The following is a 25492-nucleotide window of genomic DNA, read 5'->3' as shown; positions in this document are numbered from 1 at the left end:
TCTGCTCCACCTGAAATATACTAAATCAATTGGTATTGGCTTAATTGTGAATGACCAAAATCTCAAGACAATAGTAGATTAAGCAGCATGGAAGTTTGTTCCTCCTTCATATAAAATCTGAGTGGTCAGGCCTGAGTTGGTAGGGGGTTCCATGGTGTCAAGGACTCACACTTGTGGCTATGCTGTGTATGGCCCTTGCCTTTTCTTTCAAGATGGAATCCTACCCATCACAGCCATATTCCAAGCAGCAGGATGGAGGAAGGGGAGAAAGATAAACGACTTTGTAAGATAATAGAAAATATATTTGGGTCTCTGCCTCCCAGTTTCTGGCACAGAGCTCCTAAAACCCTTGGAATTTCCTATGTGATAAGAGCACTAGGAGCATCTTTTGTTCTAATATTTGGTCTGTGACCCCAGTTCCTGACACAGAGCTCCTAAAGCCCTTGGAATTTTGAGTGATAGGAATTTTGTTGTTTTAATGAGGAAACTCTTGGTAGGCCCTTGAATAGCTTCAGAATTGGCCTGGTAACCATGAAGACCAATCTATAATTAGAAGATTGGAGCTTCAAGTCCAATCGCATCCTCTGGGAAAGTCTGGAAAAGGGCTGGAGATCGAGTTAATAATTGATGTTACCAAGCCCTCCTTAAAATCCCCAGAATGTGAGGTGGATGGGGGGAGTGTTGAAGAATTTCCAAGTTCAGAGGGTGACATACCCCAACTCCACAGGGATAGAAGCTCCTGCACTCAGGCCCTTCTGGACCTCTCCTAGGTATCTCTTCATCTGGCTCTTCATTCACATCCTCCACCATATCCTTAATTATATAATAAACTGGTCAATGTGTTTCCCTGAGTTCTTTGAGCCATTTATGAGAGAGTCATGGGGACTCAATTATAGCCAGTCAATCAGAAGTATAAATTGTAAGAACGCGGCAGCAAGACAAAGAGAGCCGGAGTATCAAGAGGCTTTATTGGGCAATCGCTCCCGGGAAGAACTCCCAAGCGCGAGCAGGGGGAAAACGGGAGTCTGCAACCTGCGGGAAGTGGGGCGACACTTATATACCCTGGCGGATGCGGAAGTGGCGGGACCTTTCCATATGTGGTTAGATTCGGGCTCTAGGGTGCTAATTGGACTGTCTGGTCTCATGTCAGTATTTGATTGGCCGGAGTCTTGGCGCCTTCGCGTCCATCAGTCTGCCTGGCAAAGGGCTGTTGATTGGCGGATGTCTTATCCGGGACTTCCGCATTTTCCGGCTGGCGCTTTCCTGCCTGCGGTCAGCGTGACTTTTCATAAATAACAACCTGGAACTTGTGATTGACTTCAAAAGTGAGGTTTGGATCTGAGGCTGTCTCCAGGTAGTGTCAGAACAGGGTGCCACAGAGTCAGTCCCTCAACATATGCAAAACCCACACACCTGACATCAGAAGTGAAGTGAAGTGTGCTATTAGTATGAGAGTAAAGGAGGAATATGGGAACTTGCCTCCACTAGTTCTCTCTTAAAACAAGGATCCTAGTTGCCATTCGACCCTTCTGTTGAAAGCCCATGGGCCACAACTCAGTCGGGTGGCCCCCCTTCTATCAGGGAAGACAGGAAATGTTGTCTTATCCTGAGAAGTCATGTGTCATGTGCAAGTTTCAAAAACTATGAAAGAAATGAAGAACTACCACAGGGGGCAATGAGCAGTTTCTGTTAAAGACATCTTCCTCTCCACCATTCTCCTTCCTCTCTACAGTTAATAGCGAAAGAGAGGCAAAGAGATTTTTTTTTTTAAACCAATGCCATCCCAACAGTAGAAGACAGCATTTTAAAGTGGTTTTCAGCTTCTCAGACATGGTATGGTATAAAAAGAAAACCAGAAAACTGTACTGTCTCATTTTGCCCCACCTTAAACTCTGCTCAAGAGTGTGGTTTCCAAACACGAGTAATCAGTAGACCTTGTCTGAGACTGTTGCACCTGCCCAAACATGCCCAACACTCAGAGCACAAATCCAGATTAAAATAACATTTACTGTAACTGGAATTACAGAATACATGTCATATCTGGGAGATGGAGACAGCTTGGTATAATGGTCTGAGGTTTATCTTTGACTACTGAGTATGGATTCAGCTAATAGCCACGAACATTGCCTGACAAGTTCATTCTGTTGCCCTGCGGCCATCCATAATTCATAGGACTGGAGTGTCAAAGATTTTTGAGTAGATGAAGAGGTAAGATCAGAATTGCAATAGAAAGATATTAACCCTGGTGAGTTGTTAAGTGGTCAGGAAAGAGAGAAAGTGGAATTCAACCCAGTATGCAGATACTGCAATGGACTTTGTCAGTGGTACTGAAAAGTGAGGTATCCAGTGGGACCGGAAAGGTTACTGATAGAGATCTGCTCTGAAGGACTCAAAAGTAGACTGTTTTCAGGGAGAAGGTGTTTAAAATAGGAAGCTACCAATTTTGTCTTCTCAAAAGAGTTTCTTTTTGTAGGGAGTTGCTCCCTTATCGTTCCATGTGATACTGGCTAAGCTGCCAAATTGTAGGACTCTGCCCTTTGAATACACTGATGGGGAGGCAGATGGGGGAGGGGAGGGAAGTAGCGGTAGAAGCAGCCAGTCATAGACCCTTAGGCCCAGCCAGTCACACCACCTCATTCTCCTGGGCACAATGATTGGTCCAGGGAAAGGAATATGCCCCAGCCTGGGTCAATTAGAGCCCTTTTCTGAGATTAATTTGGAGCTGGAGGAGAAGGGGTCTCTCTTTTTGGAAATACTATGTGAATGGGGACTGCCTGCAGCCCTATTTTTTCATGAAGGTGTACATGAAGAACACCTCAGTCCAATCAAACCTGAAGCTAGATCAATTCCTGGACTTCCCAGTTATGTAATCCAATAAATCTCCTTTAATGCTTAAACTAGTCTGAGTTGGATTTCTGTCACTTTTACAAGTCTGAACTGAAAAAAAAAGAAGGAAGAAAGTTAACAACATGCTCTTTCTAATAGAAATAAACTTAACTTCTAAGAGTCCACTGTAAATTCAAAGAAATGAGTGCTTAAGCAGGTTGGTATCTAAGAAATATTTGTTAGCAAACTATGGATGAATCAAAAGTGTTTAGGAGGATGTTGAGGAAGTCAGTTTTGTTTATTTTTATTGTTTTTCTTCTTGTACTGGTAGTTTTTGCTTTTGAAATTGTAAGAAGAAAAACAGTGAGTCAGTCAAGAGGGAAGGAATAGATGAGAGGCACTTAAAGGAGATATGGGAACAGAGTGATGGAGAAGGGAACTGTGAGAGAAGGCACAGCATATCAGAGCTCCCGCCCAGGAGTCAGGGGACCTGGGTCACAGCTCTGGTCCTACCACTATGGCTCTATCTGCCTGTGTGAACCACTTTGACTAGTTGTAATTTCTACACCTGAGAAATAAGGAGACCTGGAATAGAGGTGATTAAGATCCCTCTCGATTCTAAATCGATCCTTCTAGTATAACCACATTTCTAGTAGGAAAATGAAGGAAGCAAGGGAGTAGGCTGGATCACTATTGGTCTCACAGCTGTCAAGGGCATGATCTCAGGTTTCCCAAGAAGTCCAGCTCAGATGGCGGCTGTTCTGATACTCCCCAACCAGCTTCAGATGATTCCCAGGCAATCGAGGCTCTGGATTTTCCCTGGAAGAGTCAAAACCTGGTCAACAATTATTAGGCTGGAGGTGGAGGTATATCCAAGACAGATTAAAACTTCATCAGAAGCCGTGGGCAGAGGGGGCAGAACCCACCTAATCTCCCTCTTCCCTCCCCACCTTCTTCCTGCCCACTGAGGAATCCAGATTCATGTTAAATCCTAGCCAGAGGGGCATGCTGGAACCCATCCAACATAGCAAGTGCAGTCTGCACAACAGAGACCTGAGCAAACCAGTTTCACACAAGAAAATTCAATAGCCGGCTATTGTCACAGCCAGGGAGGCAGTGTAGGAACCCTCCCAACCATCACAGCAATTTAAGTAGAAGGAGAGAAGAGAACGGGAATAAGTGGTAAATAAACATGGCAAAAGGAAACTCTACTGAAGTGAGCTCCTGCTCAAAAGTTGGGGTTGAAGGGAAGTGTCTAAGAATAAAGAAGTTTTCTTCTAGTTCTTTTAAACTGTTTTCCCCCATTTCATTCAAAATAGTCAGCAAGAAGTTTCTCAGTTCTTAGAGTGCTGAGAAGTAAGACTTAGTACACAATGGTGATAGTGGTTTTGTCTCAAAGTCGTGTCCGACTCTTGTGACTCCGTGGACTGTAGCCTGCCAGAGTTCTCTGTCCACGGGATTTCCCAGGCAAGAATACTAGAGTGGGTTTTTATTTCCTTCTCTAGGGGATCTTCTCTACCAGGGATCAAACCTGCATCTCCTGCCTTGCAGGTAGATTCTTTACCAACTACAGTTTATGCTTTATACCAGGGAAACCCACTAGCACACAACAGGTGCTTAATAAACCTTTACTGAAGGAATAAATCAATGAATGGACGGGAAAATCTGTTGGTCACCATGTTGACTCCCTTTGTTTTTGATGAACCATGAAAACGGAACATGCTCCCTAGAGGAGAAGGCATGATGAGAATGGGGTGCCCTGCAGTCTCAGCTGAGGCTGATGGTCCCCACCCTGAACTATCTAGGTAGAGTCATAAAGGGTCACATCACACAGGTTATTTCCTTCTGTCAAGGAGCAATTACTGAGCCCTTCTTTGGGGGTCAGGACCATACAAATGTTAGTCCCTGACTTCTGAGAGCCTGCAGTCTTACTGAAGTGATAATCTTAGCCCCTATAGAACAATGATATGAATTATATAAATCAGTAAATAATCAGCCTTAAGTTATGTAGGGAGAACTATGATTACAATTAGAGTTCAAAGAAATGAGAGATAAGTGGGGCTGGAATCATCTAGAAAAATCTGTTGAAATGGGATTTGACCTTGATGCAGAGAACAGCCAAGTGTACAGTCACTTGTGGGACGCTTGGGTTAATTTTCTCAATTCTGATCACACCTGAGTCATCACAGTGCTATTTTCCAGAAGCATGGTCAAGCCCCCTTCCAATTTTCCTTCCACAGTCTGCATGGCAGGCAAGATTTTCATCACTGTGAGAGCAGAGGGGGGCTTCACAAAGAGTGATGCAATTTGAGTGCTGATGAGGCCAACAGGTTTGATTCTGAAGGCTGCTATTGCTCCCAGGCTGTAACCTAGACAGAGAAATGTGCTGCTTCAAATGTTCCATCAGGAGAATTGGCTGGGGAGCACTAACCCTAAGTGAAACCATTTTGATTACAAAAGAAGAAACGACACCACCATATCGTTTAACTGCTGAATCTTACAATGAAACACAAAGCGGCATTAATGTTCTCTGCCTGTAATGCTGCGGTTTAAGCAGTTAATCTTATTTTAGCTGAATGGCATGTTTATTACAGCAAATAAGTAGGTAATGTGTGGGATTACTGAAAGGAAAGATAAATTAAACCAGTTATGGGCATGATGTTGGTTTTATTTTAACTGTCTGATTTAACTTGGTATTTTTCAAGAGTCAGATCTAATACACACTCATTTAGTAGAGATTAAGCAGATGGAACTCTTGCCCAGAAAAGGTATTGTATGTAACTTAAGATGCTAGATTTAATGGCAGCAATCCGTGATCCTTGGCACTGGTTCCAGCCTGGAATCTTCAGTGCTTAAACTGGAGGGTTCCTGAATGGTAAGATAGCACTTTTCTCTTTCCATTAAATAGTTGTGTTTTCACCATTTATATTTTTCAAGGGCAGTTGAAGGACTTTTCTTCAAGGTCTCAAACATCCTTCTGAGTGTATCTGCTACGAAACAGTGTGTAGTTCAGGGAAACACGGTGTTTTTCCACTTACTTTCTTCAAAAAAGTGTTACCCTGACTCCAAAAATCATTCATTGACCGGGTACAAGAGGAAATGGAGATATAGTCCTTGAACTGGAAAAGATTAGTCTAGTCAGGAGAGGAGGGATAAACATAAGAAACCTAGGAAACAATGTGAGAAGGTGTCTAATCAAGTGCCAAATTGTGTACTGCGGTTTGTGAGTATTACTGTGAAAAAGAAAAAGACTACTACTTACTAAGCAGTATGAAGCAGTATGAAGTACTGCTTAGTACTTAATACCACAGTGGGGTATTGCACACTGCCCTTCATATACCTAATCTCATGTAATTTGCTCAATAATCTCGTGGGGCCAGTATTAGTACCTCCCATTTGTTCGAGGAAGGGGAAGTAAATTGTCCAAGAAAGGGGAAAACCAGGAGTTTAATCCCAGGTCTGATTCTAAAGTCTTTATTTTTTCATTTATGACAAACTGCTTTCTTAAATATGAAGAGTCAAGAGCAGAAGAAAATCATAAAAGATGTCATGAAAGGAATGAAATTGGATCTGAGTCAGAATGCACCTTAAGTCCAATTTAAAGAAAACAAAATTATTTACCAATCCCCACATGAAATTTTCCAGATAATGCAAATACCTTAAAACATTTTAACTCCAAGAATCTGACCTTGACTTTTATGCCATTGTTGTTTTCATTACGTATATTTTAATCCCACAGGGCATTATCGTTGTATACAGTCAATAATTATTTAGACTTACCTATTTTATCTTTTTCATCAATCTTTTCTTCTTACATCACTGGGTTTCTACCTAAATTCATTTTGCTTCTGCCTGAAGACCTACTTTTAGTATTTCCTTTAATGCAGGCCTGTTTGTAATAATTCTCTCAGCCTTTATGCCCAGATATGCTTTATTCCCCTTTTAATTTTGAAGAACACTTTTTGCTGCACATAGAATTCTAGATTGTCAGTTACTTTCTTTTAGCACTTTGAAAATATTCAGTTTGACTTCTGGCTTTCATTATTTCTCATGAGAAATCAACAATAAGTTTAATTACTGTTCTCTTGAAGGTAAGCCTTTTTTTCGCTAGCTGTTTATATGATTTTCTCCTTAGTTTTAATTTACTATGAATGTGACTAGGTTTGGGGGTTTGTTTTAAATTTTATTTGGACTTCTTAATGTGTGACCATGTTTTTCACCAGTTTTTGGAATATTCTCAGCTATTATCTTTTCAAAAATTGTTTCTGTTCCATTTTTATCTCTTCTTTGCTTCAGGAACTTTAAATTAAATCTTCTCACTGTTTCCTCTGTATCTCCTATCCTCCCATTTGTAGTTCCAAAATTTTTTATCTCCATGTTTTCTTCTGGAAACATTATAATTTATTCTTTATTATTATTTACTTCTTTGGCTGTACTGGGTCTTTAGTTATGGCACATGGGATCTTTAGTTGTAGCATGCAGGATCTTTAGTAATACAAATAACATCTTTAGTGTCTTGTACCATATGAGACAATATTGATGTAATTACTGACAGACAATTCATCTTGTAAACAGATGACATAAACTTATATCAACAAATATAGTACAGTACTATATTTGTATTTTCCTTCCTTATGATTTTCTTAATAACATTTTCTTTTCTGCAGCTTACTTTATTGTAGGAATACAGTATATAATGCATATAACATGCAAAATATGTGTTAATTGACTATGTTATTAGTAAGGTTTCTGGTCAACAGTGAGCTATTAGAAGTTGAGTTTGGAGAATTATATGTGGATTTTCAACTGCATGAAGAGAGTCAGCTCCCCTAACCCCTACGCTCTGGGAAAACATTTCACTTTATAGGGAGTACACTGCACTAGAAAACAGATCCCATCTGTGAAACAGATCCCATTAGTGTCCCACAGAAGTAACATTTACCAACTAAACTCTGTTATTCATTGATTTAGAGTTGCACTGTGGGAGAGCTGATGTTATTTCTACCTATCAAATCTAAATCATCATTATCTTCATCCAAAAGTACATTTCTATTTGCAGCAAAGTTATAAGATAGATGGTACTTTTTAAATTAACTAATTTGGCCACAGAGTATGTTCAGTCTTAGTTCCCTGACCAGGGACTGAACTATGTCCCCTACACTGGAAGCACGGAGTCTTAACCACTGCACCACCAGGGAAGTCCCAGCATGTCCTTTCAAAAGTACATATTGAAACTCAATACCTGGCCATTTTTTCTTCCTCCCGCCTATAGATGTAGTTCCTCCCGGCAAGTGCGCACCGTCTCTCCTCCCGCTCCCCTCAGGGTCCGGGCCACCACAGCGCATTAGAGGCAGCAGTGCCTTGGCAGCATCGGCCTTTGGCCTTTGCAGCGGCGGCAGCAGCACCAGGCTCTGCAGCGGCAACCCCCAGCAGCTTAAGCCATGGTGCTCTTCAGGGCATTCAGCAGCAGCCTTGCTGTAATCGACAAAGACACCTTCGAATTAAGCACCAAAAGCTTGCAACATGGCCGAGATGAGCTTCCTAAGCAGCGAGGTGTTCGTGAGGGACTACGTGTCTCCCTTCGACCCGTCGGGTTTGGGGGCTGAAGAGAGCTTAGGTCTCCTGGATGACTACCCGGAGGTGGCCAAGCACTTCAAACCTCATGGGTTCTCCTGCGACAAGGCTAAGGCAGGCTCCTCCGAGTGACTGGCTGTGGATGGGTTGGTTGGTCAGTTTCTCAGACAACAGCAAGGAGGATGCTTTCTCCGGGACAGATTGTATGGTGGAGAAAATGGATTTGAAGGAGTTTGATTTTAATGATACCCTGTTGAGTATGACTTGGAAACCATGCCAGATGAGCTCTTGGCCACGTTGGATGACATGTGTGATCTCTTTGATCCCCTACTCCAGGCGACTAACAAGGAGCCCCCCCCCCCCCATAGTGAACTCAATTGGCCATCTTCCAGAAAGTTTACCAGCAATTGACCAGGGTGCCCCCTTCACTTTCTTGCAACCTCTTCCCCCTTCCCCAGGGCCCTGTCTTCCACTCCAGATCATTCCTTTAGTTTAGAGCTATGCAGTGAAGTGGTTATCTCTGAAGGAGATAGCAAGCCAGACTCCACCACTGGCATTACTGTGATCCCTCAGTGCATAAAGGAGGAGGATGCCCCCTCAGATAATGATCGCGGCATCTGTATGAGCCCTGACTCCTCTCTGGGCTCTCCCCAGCACAGCCCCTCCACCTCCAGGGGCTCTCCAAATAAGAGCCTGCGATCTCCAGGTGCCCTCGGTGGCTCTTCCCACCCCAAACCCTACGACCCTCCTGGAGAGAAGATGGTAGCAGCAAAAGTAAAAGGTGAGAAGCTAGACAAGAAGCTGAAGAAAATGGAGCAGAACAAGACAGCAGTCACTAGGTACCGCCAGAAGAAGAGGGCAGAACAGGAGGCTCTCACTGGTGAATGTAAAGAGCTAGAAAAGAAGAAGGAGGCTCTGAAAGAGAAGGCAGATTCCTTGGCCAAGGAGATCCAGTATCTTAAAGATCTAACAGAAGAGGTTCGCAAGGCAAGGGAGAAGAAAAGGGTCCCCTAGTTAGGGTAGTCAGGAGTATGTGTGCTTGTATATAGGAGGCTGAAGCTGTGTTTTAATAAATTATTTTGTAGTGAAAAAAAAAAAAGAAAAAAGAAACTCAGTACTTGAAAATTGAAATGTGATGTTCAGTTATGTGTGAAGTTAAAAAAAATGTATTTAAAAATCAAATACAGCACTTCAATTACTTTAAGCTATTTCCTTTATTTCAAAGTGTCAAAAAACTAAAGATATTCTGGTACACACACATATACTATGAATCTAAGAATTCAGAACTATGCAAAGAATTTTTCAATATGACTTTACAAATGAAATATTTACACACTTTAGCATAGTGCTTAATACTTATTTTTGAAATCTATTGCTGATGCTACTTCTAAAGAGCAATGACTCAACCAGAAAAATATTAAAGGAATGCCTTTTCTTTTGTAAAGTGCTTATTAGCAGCCATATCCAAAAGCCAGGGTTTTCAGAAATACGTAATATTAAAAGATGCTCAAAGAGTCACTTCTTACAGAATCAAAAATGCCATTTTGTTACTTTGCACATGTAAACTGATTTTATCTGCATTAATGAAGGATTGCTTTCAATGGCCCTCAACTATATGCTTCAAATCAAGATAGTGCTATTAGCATTAGCAGCGTGAACAGTAACAGCAGAACAAACAGCAGCACATTTTAAATAGATCACAGCAGACTAGAAAAACTGTAACAGCTTTTGGATATGTTACATATCCAAGAGTGAGCCTTCTCTTTCACTCTGTATATATGGTAAACATTTAAAAAAAGAATAAAAAACATTATCTTGTCTCTCTATAAGAACATTTTACAGTGTATGAAGGGATTCAGATTCTTGTACCAACTAAGCAAATTCTTGTTTCTATATAGAGCAGCCTTTATATTTTCAACATTTAAAACAAAGCCTAAAAAAAAGAAAAAGGAAAGAAAGAAAACCTATTTCCACCAAGATGGCGAGAAGGAATTAATAAATGAAACACCTAAAATACCTGAGGGAAGAAACCGTGAACAATTTTGAATTTTTTTTTAAAGGTTGATATAAACATTTCAAAAAGGAATTAATTTTCAACTGTGAGATATCTGACTTAATTTTAATAATGTATCACCTTCATTTGATATTAATAATTTAGAAAAATAAGCATCATCTTAGCTGAACTGCTTTCTGTATCAGACTCTACTGACTCATGCCTGCAGTATAAACCATTCAATAGTCTTAGAGTGAGCATCCCCTCAGGTCCCTATTTTCTGAATCTTAAGGGTTTTTTTACTCCTCCTTTTCCTCTCTTCCAAAACTCCCCATATCTTCCAAGAGAAAATCCCTATTTAAAAAAAAAAGCACAATTTAAATACAGTGTGACAATGCTACATTTGATTTAAAATAGTAATAAATTATAAATTGCCAAATAACTTAATATTTCACAATGCAAATCCCTGGTATAAAAAAGAATCCATCTTGCCCTAAATATAATAAAGCAGTCCAGTGATTTCAAATTACTTATGAAATAAAGGCAAAAATAAGGTGTAAAATACTATTTATAAAAGTCAAGTAAGAAACCAGTTATCATAAATCTTTTTACAAAGATAAATGTAATGTGCCTTCCCAGTTCTAAAAATTGTTTGGGAGGTTTGTAATTAGTGGTTTCAAAAATGACTTTAAGGAAACTAGAGATGGAATTACATATTAATTGTAATATATGACATATTAAATATATGTGATAATAACACTGCAATGATGAGAAATTTAATCTTTGGACTTGCTACTTTTTGGCAAGTACATTTTTTTCAAAGTCTTTGCTATAACTGATTAATTTTTAAATGTTAGTTTTCAAAAACTTTGCTATTTGAGATACTATGTTAACCAAGGACATACGGGAAGTCTCAGTAACAATATGTCTACAAAATAAAACAAAGATTGTTCTTGCATCCTTTGTTATTTTAACAAATACACTTTAAAATAGACAACATTGCTATGCCTGGAAATTAAAAATACCCAAACCCTTAAAAATGGGGTGGAAAAGGAAAGAAAAATGGAAAATTCTTATTTAAAAATAAATCTGAAGTTCTTGCATTTCTTAAGAACTTGACTTGTCAAATCACAGTTTATCTTCTTTTTGACCAAGCTGTGTCTTCCACCATTCACCCATGGGATAAGATGCTGATTCTCCATTCTGTAGGTTTCAATTGGAATTTTCTTGAATGTTTGCAAAGCTTGTACTGGACTTGAGACGTTTCGCTACATAAATCAAAAGTATGATATTTTAACTTAAATTTCATTCTCCAAACATGATAATTCATTATTTTATGTAAACTACAGTGTTCATCTATTAATTCTATGTTTGAATCTGAATCTATTCAATCTTACAAGAATTAAATCTACATCTGTTTTTTTCTACTAAACTCAAAAACATAACTTTGCTAGAAGCACATGACTTTGTTAGAAGCAGTACCAAATAAAACAGACAAGTTATGTCATTCTGAATCTTACAATCTTAAATATGTTATATAAGTGAAAGTACTCTAGTTAAAAAATGGAAGTGCTATAAAGTATAATAAAATTATATATTTAGAAGTCTAATCTAGAAATCCAAATCTAAGTTTCTCTTGAAAGAATTCAGTGAAATAACTGCAATGTTTAAAAGTTTTAAACGGTTTACAAAGAAAAGTGAGTTGGATATTATACACACTGCACATAAATGGCTGCTAATAAAATATATACAGTCAATTTTGATTATGGTGTTGATAAGACTGAGTCATTAGAGTTAATAAAGAAAATCATGGTTATTGGCTAGGTAATATGTTTTGTTCTTATAGTTAAACATGTTTCTCATTTTCCAGAAATTAAAAACAACCATGCCATAGCGAAGGTAACTTATACTGGAAAACTAAGGAATCTCTCTACTTCAGAGGTTCTCAACACTAGAACAGAGGTTATGATTTAGGTTCCCAGTGGTATTCAGGCATCTGTGCTTTTTCTTTTTGTTTTTTGAAAGCTTTGCAGACAACTTTGATGTATGGCCAAGGATGAGAATGATTCTAGTTTCTATCAGGGTCTGCCCTGACCACTCTAAAGTGCAAGATGACTACATGACTTCTTCGGACTAGTGTATGGCTTCAGCCTAAACTTAAAAGGAACTTAAACTAAAAAACAACCTAAGATAGTCTTCTTAAGCCTTCAGTGGATTTGGGAAGCAAACTTAATCAAAATGTTTTTTTTTTAATTATGTTGTTTGATAATTTTAAAATTATTTTAATTTGAAATTAAAATTTTAAATTATTAAACATAATCTAGTTTCTAATTACCAAATTCATTAAACCAATCAGGTAGCAACACCAGTGAGTACATATAACCATTACCCTGTGGCTCAGTGGTAAAGAATCTGCCTACAATGCAGGAGCCACAGGAGATGCACATTTGATCCCTGGGTCGGGAAGATCCCCTGGAGGAGGGCAAGGCAACCCACTCCAGTATTCTTGCCCAGAGAATCCCATGGACAGGAGCATGGCAGGCTATAGTCCATAGCGGTACAGAGTCGGACAGGACTGAATCGATTTAGCAGGCACACACCCACATATAACTGTAACTTCTTTGCTTCCTTATTCTCTATCTGATAAATCTTCACATCATCCAAAAACTACCCCAGGGATCATCTAATGGTAAATTCCAACATCCCTAATGCCGGGTGCATCTTCTCTTTCTCTGCAGTCCACCACACTTTATGCACTTCTACTACATCTGTTGTAATGACTGGATTATAGTCGGTATATTTTTTGAGGGCATCTGCTGTGCCATGCTCCTTTTTAAATCCCTAGTTCCCATGGACTTGATGAATGGGAATGCATAAAATGGTAGCATAAAGAAAAGCAAATTAAAATTTCCATGAAGTAACAGCACAAGAATTATTTGCTTATGCAAGCATTTCCTTAAATTCATCATTTAATTCATAAACAATGCTTCTGCAAAACATTAATAGGTATTATGCAAAGGTCCTATTGTCAAGTTTGGGGGATATAATTAACGTTCAGGTACACTATGAAGCTCATGTAAAGGAATTTTACAGGACTAGTATTTTGAGGAACACACTCTAGGAACTGCTAACTTTAAGTATAATGTTCTTTTATTCCGCAAATATTTTTGAGCATTTATTATGGGCCATGTACTTTCTAGATGCTGGTGATACAGGTGAGCAAGATAAACGAAATCCATTTTCTGATGGAACTTACAGTTGAGTCCCGGTAGACAAACAAATAAGGTAGAAAATAAGTGGAAAAGTTCATTTAGACAGCAATTAAATGCTATTAAAGAAAGATGATGTATAAGAACTAAAAGAAGGGTGTATTCTTAGGTTGGGGGGATGGTCATAAAAGGTCTCTTAGGTCTTTGACTTAAGACCTGGATGACAAGAAGCCAGTCAAGGAAAGCAGGGAGGGCAAATTATAAGAGCCTTGGAAGGAAAAAAAAAAAAAGAAAAAGAGCCTTGGAAGGAAGGCAATGTGAATGAACTTGGTGTCTGAGAGGAGAAGAAACCTACATACAGCATCATGAGTATGGAGAGGGGTGCATGCAAGTAGTTTAGGAAGGCAGACTGAAGTCAGATCACATGCAGCTTGGAGAACAGACCCTTAGAGTAAGTTTGTATTTTATTCTAGGTGCAACAGGTACACAGGAAGGGTCTCAAATGGGAGAGGATCATGGTCAAATTTGTGTTTAAAAATTCACTCTAGCTGGTATATGGAAAATGGATTGTATTGGGTCAAGAAATTAATGTACAGGTTATCAGTCAAGGGACCCCTGAATTAGTGCTGACAAGGGACAATATATTTAAGATATATTTTTGGAAATAGGGCTGGCAGTATTTGCTGATGAGTTGAAAGGAGTGGGGAAGTGAATATGGGAATGGGCAAATAAAAGAAAAGAAAAAGAATTAAGAAAATAGAAAGACATTAAAAGAAATTCAGAGACAAGATTTGTGACTTGTATAACCAGATGAACTCTTACTGTTCAGATCAGTTCAGTCACTCAGTCGTGTCCGACTCTTTGTGACACCATGCACTGTAGCACACCAGGCGTCCCTGTCCATCACCAACTCCTGGAGCCTACTCAAACTCATGTCCATCGAGTCGGTGATGCCATCCAACCGTCTCAGACACTGTCATCCCCTTCTCTTCCCGCTTCATATTTCCAAGCATCAGGGTCTTTTCCAGTGAGTTAGTGCTTCACATCAGGTGGCCAAAATTGGAGTTTCAGTTTCAGCATCAGTCTTTCCAATGAATATTCAGGACTGATTCCTTTAGGATTGACTAGTTTGATCTCCTTGCAGTCTAAGGGACTCTCAAGAGTCTTCTCCAACACCACAGTTCAAAAGCATTAATTCTTTGGTGTTCAGCTTTCTTTATAGTCTAACTCTCACATCCATACATGACTACAGGAAAAACCATAGCTTTGATCAGATGGACCTTTGTTGGCAAGGTAACGTCTCTGCTTTTTAATATGCTGTCTAGGCTGGTCATAGCTTTTCTTCCAAGGAGCAAGTGTCTTTTAATTTCATGGCAGCAGTCACCAACTGCAGTGATTTTGGAGCCCCCCAAAATAAAGTCTGTCACTGTTTCCATTGTATCCCCATCTATTTGCCATAAAGTGATGGGACCAGATGCCATGATCTTTGTTTTCTGAATGTTGAGTTTTAAGCCAACTTTTTCACTCTCCTCTTTCACTTTCATTAAGAGGCTCTTTAGTTCCTCTTTGCTTTCTGCCATAAGGTTGGTGTCATCTGTGTATCTTTGGTTGCTGATATTTCTCCCAGCAATCTTGATTCCAGTGCTTCATTTAGCCTGGCATTTCACATGATGTACTCTGCATTTAAGTTAAATAAGCAGAGTGATAACTTACAGCCTTGATGTATTCCTTTCCTGATTTGGAATCAGACTGTTGTTCCATGTCCAGTTCTAATTGTTGTTTTTTGACCTGCCTACAGATTTCTCAGGAGCCAGGTCAGGTGGTCAGGTATTCCCATCTCTTTCAGAATTTTCCAAAGTTTGTTGTGATCCACACAGTCAAAGGCTTTGGCATGGTCAATAAAGCAGAAATAGATGTTTTACTGGAACTCTCTTGCTTTTTCAATGATCCAACGGATGCTGGCAATTTGATTGATCTCTGGTTCCTCTGCCTTTTCTAAATCCAGCTTGAACATCTGGAAGTTCAAGGTTCACGTACTGTTGAAGCCTGGCTTGAAGAATTTTGAGCATTACTTTGGTAGCGTGTGAGATGAGAACAATTGTGCAGCAGTTTGAACAATTTTTGGCATTGCCTTTCTTTGGGATTGGAATGAAAACTGACCTTTTCCAGTCCTCTGGCCACTGCTGAGTTTTCCAAATTTGCTGGCATATTGAGTGTAGCACTTAACGGCATCATCTTTTAGGATTTGAAATAGCTCAACTGGAATTCCATCACCTCCATTAGCTTTGTTCATAGTGATGTTTCCTAAGGCCCACTTGACTTCACATTCCAGGATGTCTGGCTCTAGGTGAGTGATCACACCATCGTGGTTATCTGGGTCATGAAGATCTTTTTTGTATAGTTCTGTATATTCTTGCCACCTCTTCTTAATATCTTCTGCTTATGTTAGGTCCATACCATTTCTGTCCTTTATTGAGCCCATCTTTGTATGAAATGTTTCCTTGGTATCTCTAATTTTCTTGAAGAGCTCTCTAGTCTTTCCCATTCTATTGTTTTCCTCTATTTCTTTGCACTGATCACAGAGCAAGGCTTTCTTATCTCTCCTTGCTATTCTCTGGAACTCTGCATTCAAATTGGTATATCTTTCCTTTTCTCTTTTGCCTTTAGCTTCTCTCCTTTTCTGTTATTTGTAAGGCATCCTCAATTAGCCATTTTGCCTTTTTGCATTTCTTTTTCTTAGGGATGGTCTTAATCACTACCTCCTGTACAATGTCACGAACCTCTGATCATAGTACTTCAGGCACTCTGTCTATCGGATCTAATAACTTCAGTCTATTTATCACTTCCACTGTATAATTGTAAGGGATTGATTTAGGTCATACCTGAGTGGTCTAGTGGTTTTCCCTACTTTCTTCAATTTCTGAATTTGTCAATAAGGAGTTCATGATCTGAGCCATAGTCAGCTCCCTGTCTTGTTTTTGCTGACTGTATAGAGCTTCTCCATCTTTGGCTGCAAAGAATATAATCAATATGATTTCAGTATTGACCATCTGGTGATGTCCATGTGTAGAGTCTTCTCTTGTGTTGTTGGAAGAGGGTGTTTGCCATGACCAGTGCATTCTCTTGACAAAACTCTGTTAGCCTTTGCCCTGCTTCATTTTGTACTCCAAGACCAAATTTGCCTAGTACTCCAGTATCTCTTGACTTCCTACTTTTGCATTCTAGTCCCCTATAATGAAAAGGACATCTTCTTTGGGTGTTAATTCTAGAAAGTCTTGAAGGTCTTCATAGAATCGTTCAAGTTAAGATTCTTCAGCATTACTGGTTGGGGCAGAGGTTTGGACTTCTGTGATATTGAATGGTTTCCCTTGGAAACGAACAGAGATCATTCTGTTGTTTTTGAGAGTGGATCCAAGTACTGTATTTCGGACTCTTTCATTGACAATGAGGGCTACTCCATTTCTTTGAAGGGATTCTTGCCCACAGTAGTAGATGTAATATGGTCATCTGAGTTAAATTCACCTATTCCAATCCATTTTAGTTCACTGATTCCTAAAATGTAGATGTTCACTCTTGCCATCTCCTGTTTGACCACTTTCAATTTGCCTTGCTTCATGGGCCTAACATTCCAGGTTCCTATGCACTACTGTTCTTTACAGCATCAGACTTTATTTCCACCACCAGTCACATCCACAGCTGGGTGTTGATTTCACTTTGGCTCTGTCTCTTCATTCTTTCTGGAATTATTTCTTCACTCTTCTCCAGTAGCATATTAGGTACCTACTAACCTGGGGAGTTCATCTTTCAGTGTCATATCTTTTTGCCTTTTCATACTGTTCATGGGGTTCTCAAGGCAAGAATACTGAAGTGGTTTGCCATTCCCTTCTCCAGTGGACCACGTTTTGTCAGAACTCTACACCATGACCCGTCTGTCTTGGGTGGCCCTACATAACATGGTTCATAGTTTCATTGAGTTAGACAAGGCTGTAGTCCATATGATCAGTTTGATTAGTTTTCTGTGACTGTGTTTTTCATTCTGTCCACCCTCTGATGGATAAGGATAAGAGGCTTAAGGAAGCTTCCTGATGGGAGAGTCTGACTGAGAGGGAAACTGGGTCTTGTTCTGGTAGAGGCCATGCTCAGTAAATCTTTAATCCAATCAAACAAAGACACTGATCAGAAGTAGTATGTGTCTCCTGCAGCTTTAAATAGATTTGCAAAACAAATATAATGCTAAACTTTAAAGGTACACGAAGCCCTGAAAAATAGTTTCTCAACAGTGAGGTCCCTGCAATGTTTTGTTATTATTATAAATAAGCGCTTTTAAGACTGAGTTATGACATACTTACAGAATTCTGACAATCTTCAAAATACTTTACTAAATACACCCATGATAAACTCTTTGTATTGTGCAAACTGATCTACAAGTAATCTTTTTTTTTTTTAAGTCAGATAAATTAGAAGTGGAGTTAAATAAATCATGAAGAAATGCCAGAAAAAGATTTACAGGGAAAGAAATTTTATATCACAGGTTCCTAGACTAGGAATAATATTTGAGAGAAAAAAAGCCTGATGTTTTTCTCCAGAAAATATCCTCTTTTAAAAATACTAAAACTACTCAGGGATAAACCCATATTTTCATTCTGATAATACAGAAGAAACATATGAGACTTGGAAGTCACTTTTCTTTGGTGACTTGAAACCTTCTAGTTAGTGCTTTTTCTGCACTGCCCTATTTGATAGGGAGAAAGGAAAGGAATTAACACATACTGAGTATATGCCATATGTCAAATAACTTTCTTGCAACTACAATTCCAATTTGTTCATAAACAAACTGTCTCTGTGCAAACTACAGTTTATCCCTACCTGCTGCTTGTCCAGTGGTTCTGCCATGGGTAGTTCTGCAAATGGGCCTAAAAGTGGGCTCCTATTTATTTACCTATTATGGCAATTTCAGTTTTGCAAAGCCTTTGTTGCTACTGCTCTGTTGTAGTCAACTTTATTCCAGGGAATCTAGCTTTCTCAACTAAAGCTTCTAAAAGATACTGTATACTAAAGTTTGATTATAAATTCACTTATAAACTTACACATCTCTTCCATTAGCGAACAGAGTTGTAAAATTCGAAGAAGACAGTTGTTTCAAGCTAATATACCTTGAGCTCTCAGAGTATATATCATTTCTAAAGCAGGCTTAGATTTTTTTTTCAAATACAGGTTTTTATCTAAGTAAAAGAACAATCGTAAAAAGAAACTTACGTAGGATGAGTTTGCGTTTCTTTTGCTCTGAGTGAAGAAAACTACTAAGGTAGAAGACAACAGGTAGGAAGAGAATGAACACAGAAACAGCGATTACAGGCACTGTGTCACTGCAAGGGACTGAACAGTTGAAAGTTCGACTCCAGAGTTTGCGAGTAATATTCATCTGAAACAATAACAAACACTGTTACTCTGCTTTTCATTTAATTTGTCTTCAAATTCATATAATTATTTTGTTAATAACAAGAACCCAGAATTTAGACTAAAAAATTATTAACAGTTGAGGACAATTTCTTTTTGTGGGGAAATAAGCTGGTTCACAATTAGTCACTGTATAAATTTATACCCATACAAAAATCTCATATTCAAAATTCATGATACTGTCCAAAGAATTTCAACCTTTCACAGACTTCAAACAGAATTTGCATCACTAGAAATATAGTTAGACTGTGCTTCGTTCATTAAAAAATACTTAATAAGGGTAGCTATGTGAGGTGATAAATGTTAACCTGACTCTGGGAATTCCTTCACAGTGTATATCAAATCATCATGTTGTACACTTTAAATATATAACAATTTTACCTGTCATATATACCTCAATAAAACTGGGCGGGAAGTGTCACAAAAACAAAATATTTTTTTTCATAGGTTATCTATGTAATCTCACTGAGCTTGTTGCAATATTTTTAGAATGGAAATAAAATATCAACTTTATAAGGCATCTCTTTTTTTTTTTCATAAGGCTTCTCTTCAAGAGATGGTATCTATGAAATGCTTAATCTCTTATCTAATATATTATGAAAGATTCATACTCACGGCAAGTAATTTTTTAAGTATGTAGCATCTAATGAGTCACAGAAACTTTATTAGGACAATGTGAGCATGTGTGCTAAGTCCCTTCAGTCATGTCAGACTCGCTGTGACCCCATGGGCTGTAGCCCGCCAGCCTCCTCTGTCCGTGGGGATTCTCCAGGCAAGAATGCTGGAGTGGGCTGCCATGCCCTCCTCCAGGGATCTTCCCAACCCAGGAATTGAACCAGTATCTATCCCATTCACTGGCAGCCGGGTTCTCTACCACTAGTGCCACCTGCGAAGTTCTTATTAGACAATATTAACATCTTATTTAGCAGCATGCTTTAAATATACTTAGGGGCTGCTGTACCTTGCATTCGTTAAGCTCATGATTTCTGTCAAACAGGCTAAATGATATAAAGGAACTGTCCAATTTAATGTAGAAAACTGTTCCTGCCTCAATTTTGTTTAACTGAGTTTACAAATGGTACCTTATAAGTTTATTGTAATTTTTGCTTATTGCAAGATGAATGTTCTAAAATAGGTTGGTCACGTTGATTTCTTCTGTAATCCAACTTATGTCATAGAACCAATATTCATTTTTCTTCTTTATTAAAATAATTAAAGACTATTATTCTTTTTTATTGGAAGATAAGTTTTCTTTTAAATTCTTTTAAAGAGAACATAATAATTCTTTTAAAAATATAAAAATTCTTTTATACTCTTTTAAAAAGATATTTATTATTTACTTGGAACCTACTAGAAAGCCAAGTATTGACTATTCTAAACATCAGGAACAGCAGTAACAAACAAAAATCCCCATGGTACATCCATCTTAAGTGCTTTTTACCATTCTAAATATTACTGATCCACTATGTTCATCTCAAGCTGCTATAATTCACACTCATCATTCTCAAACATTACGTTTATCAATTCTGACCACAAATTATCTGCTTTTTGCCAATACTTTTTCAATTTCTTCTAACACTTCAATAATCAGGCATCACATTCCCATAAAAAAGGCATGATCGCCATCTAGTGGTACCCCATGTAAAGGCAGGCTATTCAGTGGAGAAGAGTTTTTGTTGACCATTCTTTCAACCTATACATGTTACTAAGGACCTGCTACTTGCCAGGCGCTATTCTAGAAAACTGAACAGTGAACAAAAAAGGACATGAAGTCCTTGTCCTCCTGAGGCTTATATTTTTTAGTCAGGAGAGAAAGACTACAAATAAGGAAACAAAACTTTTCAGATGGTAATAGATACAAAGAAATAAAGCAAGAGGATAGGAAGTAATTGAGGAATGGCTTCAGAAACATAGTAACAACAAACCTAGAGACTTCCTGAATTAGTAACAAGTGCACAAACAAACTAAAATGCAAACATTTAACAATACCCATACCTCTGAAAATAACACTAATCATCAAATTTTAAAAAAAAGTATAAATGGAGTAATAATTGATTAAAATATTAAATCACTGTTGTATACTTGAAACTAATATAATATTGTAAATCAACTATAATAAAAAGAACCAAATATACTACATTATCAACTTGCTGATGAAGTAACTGATTAATTTCCATTTTAGCTTTACATATCAGGATATTCTAAAACTCTACTTAGTGACTAGTTATTTCTGGTTGAAGACAGCATATGCAGATTCTAATAATAACACTGAAGGCATATTCAACACTGCAAAACATATATTGTTTCACAAGCAAAGTACTTACTGCATCCTCCACGTCAATGCATAAATGTGTTCCAAATTCAGCCTTACTTTCACGTTCATTTATTTTTTGCATTTCACTGTACAGACTACTCAGAGTTTTATATGCTTCACGACAGTTTTTGCATACTTCTGAATAATTTCTTAACTGAAGACTGTGTGTGCTCCCCTAAAATGTCAAAGGCACATGTGATACACGTTATGCATGTAATACACGCACTAAACATTGAGTTTGAATTAAATTTCCTAGAAGAAAATAGAGTTCATTAAACAGCTGAGCTGTGATGTGGGGAAGGTTGCTAAACCACGGTGAGCCTTGGTTTTATCACCTATAAAGTAGGGATACCCTTACCTGTATTATAGTTCCCAAGAAATAAAGACTGATGTATAACACATAGCAAAATATTTGGCACTTTCTAGTTGCCCCTGAATTTTGAAAATGACAGCACCAGCCACTGTTAACTGAGAACAACACTAGCTCATACACCAAATTAATGATACCTATATACCAAAAATTTCCTAAGTTATCTTATCATTTATACATTTGCCCTTATCTATCCTACTTTCACCAAATAAAGTATGTTCCTGCCTGTATTGAACTTGAACACTGAAGTCTACCTTATTGAGACAAAGAGGACTTTATTAAAATCCCAGCCCTCTTTACCCCAAGGCTTATAATCCAGGCCTTTCTGGCCAACAAAAAGGGACTAATACCAATGGGTTGTATAACCTGAAATGAAGATAATGAGTATAAGACATAAAGTTAATGGATCTTAATCTTTTCCATTTCTAGTAATAACACTTATTATTTCAAGAACAAGTTTGCTAAACAGTTCACACTTTTATTTTCTATTCCATTTATTCTTTACCTTGGAGCCTGAAGAAATAACATTAACTGACTGCTGGAATGAAAGAGAAAAGAAAAAAATTAAAGAAATCAAGCTGATGGAGCCTCTACAACATTACCCTCACCATCTGACAGAGAAACTCAGTCTCTGTTCAGTTCTGCCACAAGAAATAGCCCATCACCTGTTTTTCATAGAACAAACCTACATTTAGCTAAATATGTTCAATCAAAAATTGAGCCCAATGCCTTGACAGAGGAGTATAATTTTGTCATTTATATTAAAACTTAAAATGTACATATCCTTTGACATTGCAATTTCACTTCTAGGAATTTACCAGACAGATAAATATGGACAAAACTACCAGCCCTCCTAAGGGCAAGTAGAACCACAACTGACCCCAAAGTCAGTGTGCCCTCCTCTGAGGACCTTGTGGCTGTCATGGGTCTTTCTTTGCTCTGAGTAACTCCAAAAGGGGGAACTGCAGCTTATCTGAGCTTGAGTGCTGGGCAGAGGCAGCTGACCACAAGTCAGTCAGGCAGTCCTCCAAAGAAACAGGGGAAGAGGACAGTTTGGACCTCAGAAAGACACATGGGGCCAGGACAGCAAACAGCTGGAGACCTCTGGCTCCAGCCAGTCTGGGGGTCAAGGGCAAAATCTGCAGGCAGGTCAAGAAACAACAGTTAGAACTGGACATGGAAATTGGCTCCAAATTGGGAAAGGAGTACGTCAAGGCTGTATATTGTCACCCTGCTTACTTAACCTACATGCAGAGTACATCATGTGAAATGCCGGGCTGGATGAAGCACAAAGCTGCAATTAAGATTGCTAGGAGAAATATCAAGAACCTCAGATACGCAGATGACACCACCCTTATGGCAGAAAGCAAAGAGGAACTAAAGAGCCTCTTGATGAAAGTGAAAAAGCTGACTTAAAACTCAACACTCAAAAAATGAAGACCATGGCATCTGGTCCCATTATTTCATGGCAAATAGATGGGCAACAAAGGAAACAGTATGAGACTTTATTTTTTTGGGCTCCAAAATCACTGCAGATGGTGACTGCAGCCATGAAATTAAAGCACACTTTCTCCTTGGAAGAAAAGTTATGATAAACCTAGACAGCATATTAAAAAGCAGAGACATTACTCTGCCAACAAAGGGCCATCTAGTCAAAGCTATGGTTTTTCCAGTTGTCATGTATGGATATGAGAGTTGGACCATAAAGAAAGCTGAGCACCGAAGAATTAATGCTTTTGAACTATGGTATTGGAGAAGACTCTTGAGAGTCCCTTGGACTGCAAGGAGATCCAACCAGTCCATCCTAAAGGAAATCAGTCCTGAATATTCATTGGAAGGACTGATGCTGAAGCTGAAAGTCCAAAACTCTGGCCACCTGATGGGAAGAAGTAACTCATTGGAAAAGACCTGATGCTGGGAAAGATTGAAGGCAGGAGGAGAAGTGGACAACAGAGAATGAGATGGTTGGATGGCATCACTGACTCGATGGACATGAGTCTGAGCAAGCTCCAGGAGTTGGTGATGGACACGGAAACCTGGCATGCTGCTGTCCATGGGGTCGCAAAGAGTCAGACATGCCTGAGTGACTGAACTAAACTGAACTGATACCCCAAAAGGACTGTCCTTGTTTGTAACAGTAAAATACTGAACCAAACAAGAATCTCCATCAATATAAACACTGACTGACTAAATGGTGGCATGTATGTGCTACTGTATTTAGTCACTCAGTCATGTCTAATTCTTTGCGATCCCATGGACTGTTGTCTGCCAGGCTCCTCTGTCCATGAGATTCTCCAGGCAAGAATACTGGAGTGGGTTGCATGCCCTCTTTCAGGGGATCTTCCCAATCCAAATGGTGGCACAGCCAAACAATAAAAAAGCCCTGTGATGTTTGAAACAAATGAGGAAGTAGGATTCTGGGAAGATGATAACATTAGCATGTGCCTGTCTCCTGATTTCTTTTCTGAAGAGACTCAAGAACAGACAGTAAACCCAGGCCCTTGAAGAGCACTGTAAATTATACAAGCATGCCACGCCCATCTCCTCATGGGAAGGCTATGCAACATCTACCACACCATTCCTGGGAAACTAGCTGGCACCACAGTCTTGCATCTAGAGATGCAAGGGGCCGGCAAAACAGCCCCACCATGCCTGCAAGGCCATCCACAAAAAGCAGTCTCCACACCCATCAAGACAGTACAGCCTCCCAGAAAAGCTACCTGTAAACACATACTGACATAAGATGTATCTGGTCTGGAACTTAAACCCACATCCCTGCCTCATCGTTGAGCCAGAAGCCACCGCCACAGCCAATACCATCAATTTCACTGCTACTACCTATCTCTTTAGCTAGTTCCCCTCCCCTCTGTAACACACACACACACACACACACACATGCACACGCATAGACACAGCCCATATAAACTGGTGTTGCCCATACACACACACACCCTATAAAACACTGGCATTGCCCAGAACTCAGGCCACTTTATCACCTCTACCTACACTCACATCCAAGTCTCCAGGCTTGATGCTATCTGTAACCTGATGACTCAAATCTATAGCTCCAGCTCATACCTCTCCCCGAGAATAAATAAACCAATCAACCATTCAATTTAAGGAATGAGAAAAATGACAAAACCAAAGGAATATAGGAGGAATTAATCAGTGCAAAAGCATAAATTAACACATTATGAAAAATAAAGCAGAAACTGATAAAGACAACTGTGGGTTTTCAGAAAGATCAATACAAATGTACCTTCAACAAGCCTAAATAAAATTCAAGGGAAAAAAGGTCTCATAAGTACAGCATCTGAAGTAAGAAAGGAAATGTAACTATATATATGACAGAAATTTTAAGGAGTAACCAATTACTAAATGGAATGCATTATCCTGGAATGAATCCTGAAACAGAAAAAGGGTATTAGTAGGAAAACTGGTGAAATCAGAATGAAGTCTGGCATTTAGTTAAGAGTTATGTACCAATGTTCATTTCTTATTTATGACTAATGTACCATGGTAATATAAGATGAAGATTAGAAGAAACTGGGTCAAGGGTATACAGGAATTCTCTGTATTACCTTTGTAACTTTTCTGTAAATCTAAAATCATTCCAAAATAAAACATTTAAAAATGTTTTATTATAGCCAGTCAAAATCTGTAGTGGGGGAAGAAAAGATACAATTCCCAAGGGCACCAAACACTACGTAGTAATACCTTGAAATAGGGACTTTTCCAGTGGTCCAGTG

General features: G+C 38.8%; 1 protein-coding gene and 1 pseudogene across 1 annotated transcript in view; one reads left to right on the top strand and one right to left on the bottom strand.

Annotated features, from left to right (window-relative positions):
- Positions 1-8328: 8328 nt before the first annotated feature.
- Positions 8329-9510, top strand: LOC136150813 (cyclic AMP-dependent transcription factor ATF-4 pseudogene; annotated as a pseudogene).
- An 85-nt stretch (positions 9511-9595) lies between these two features.
- Positions 9596-25492, bottom strand: part of OSTM1 (osteoclastogenesis associated transmembrane protein 1) — a 41277-nt gene continuing 25380 nt past the window's right edge. The window contains exons 4-6 of the mRNA XM_065911624.1: positions 21384-21548; positions 18859-19024; positions 9596-11661 (exon numbers count right to left, since the gene is read on the bottom strand). Coding sequence (XP_065767696.1) covers positions 11606-11661; positions 18859-19024; positions 21384-21548 — 387 coding nt within the window. The 3' untranslated portion in view covers positions 9596-11605. The remainder of the gene's footprint in view (positions 11662-18858; positions 19025-21383; positions 21549-25492) is intronic.

Source organism: Muntiacus reevesi, chromosome 19 (genome assembly GCF_963930625.1).
Source record: "Muntiacus reevesi chromosome 19, mMunRee1.1, whole genome shotgun sequence".
NCBI classification, from domain to species: domain Eukaryota; kingdom Metazoa; phylum Chordata; class Mammalia; order Artiodactyla; family Cervidae; genus Muntiacus; species Muntiacus reevesi.
The sequence above is the reverse complement of the archived record's forward strand: the minus strand, read 5'-3'. Positions and strand labels throughout refer to the sequence as shown.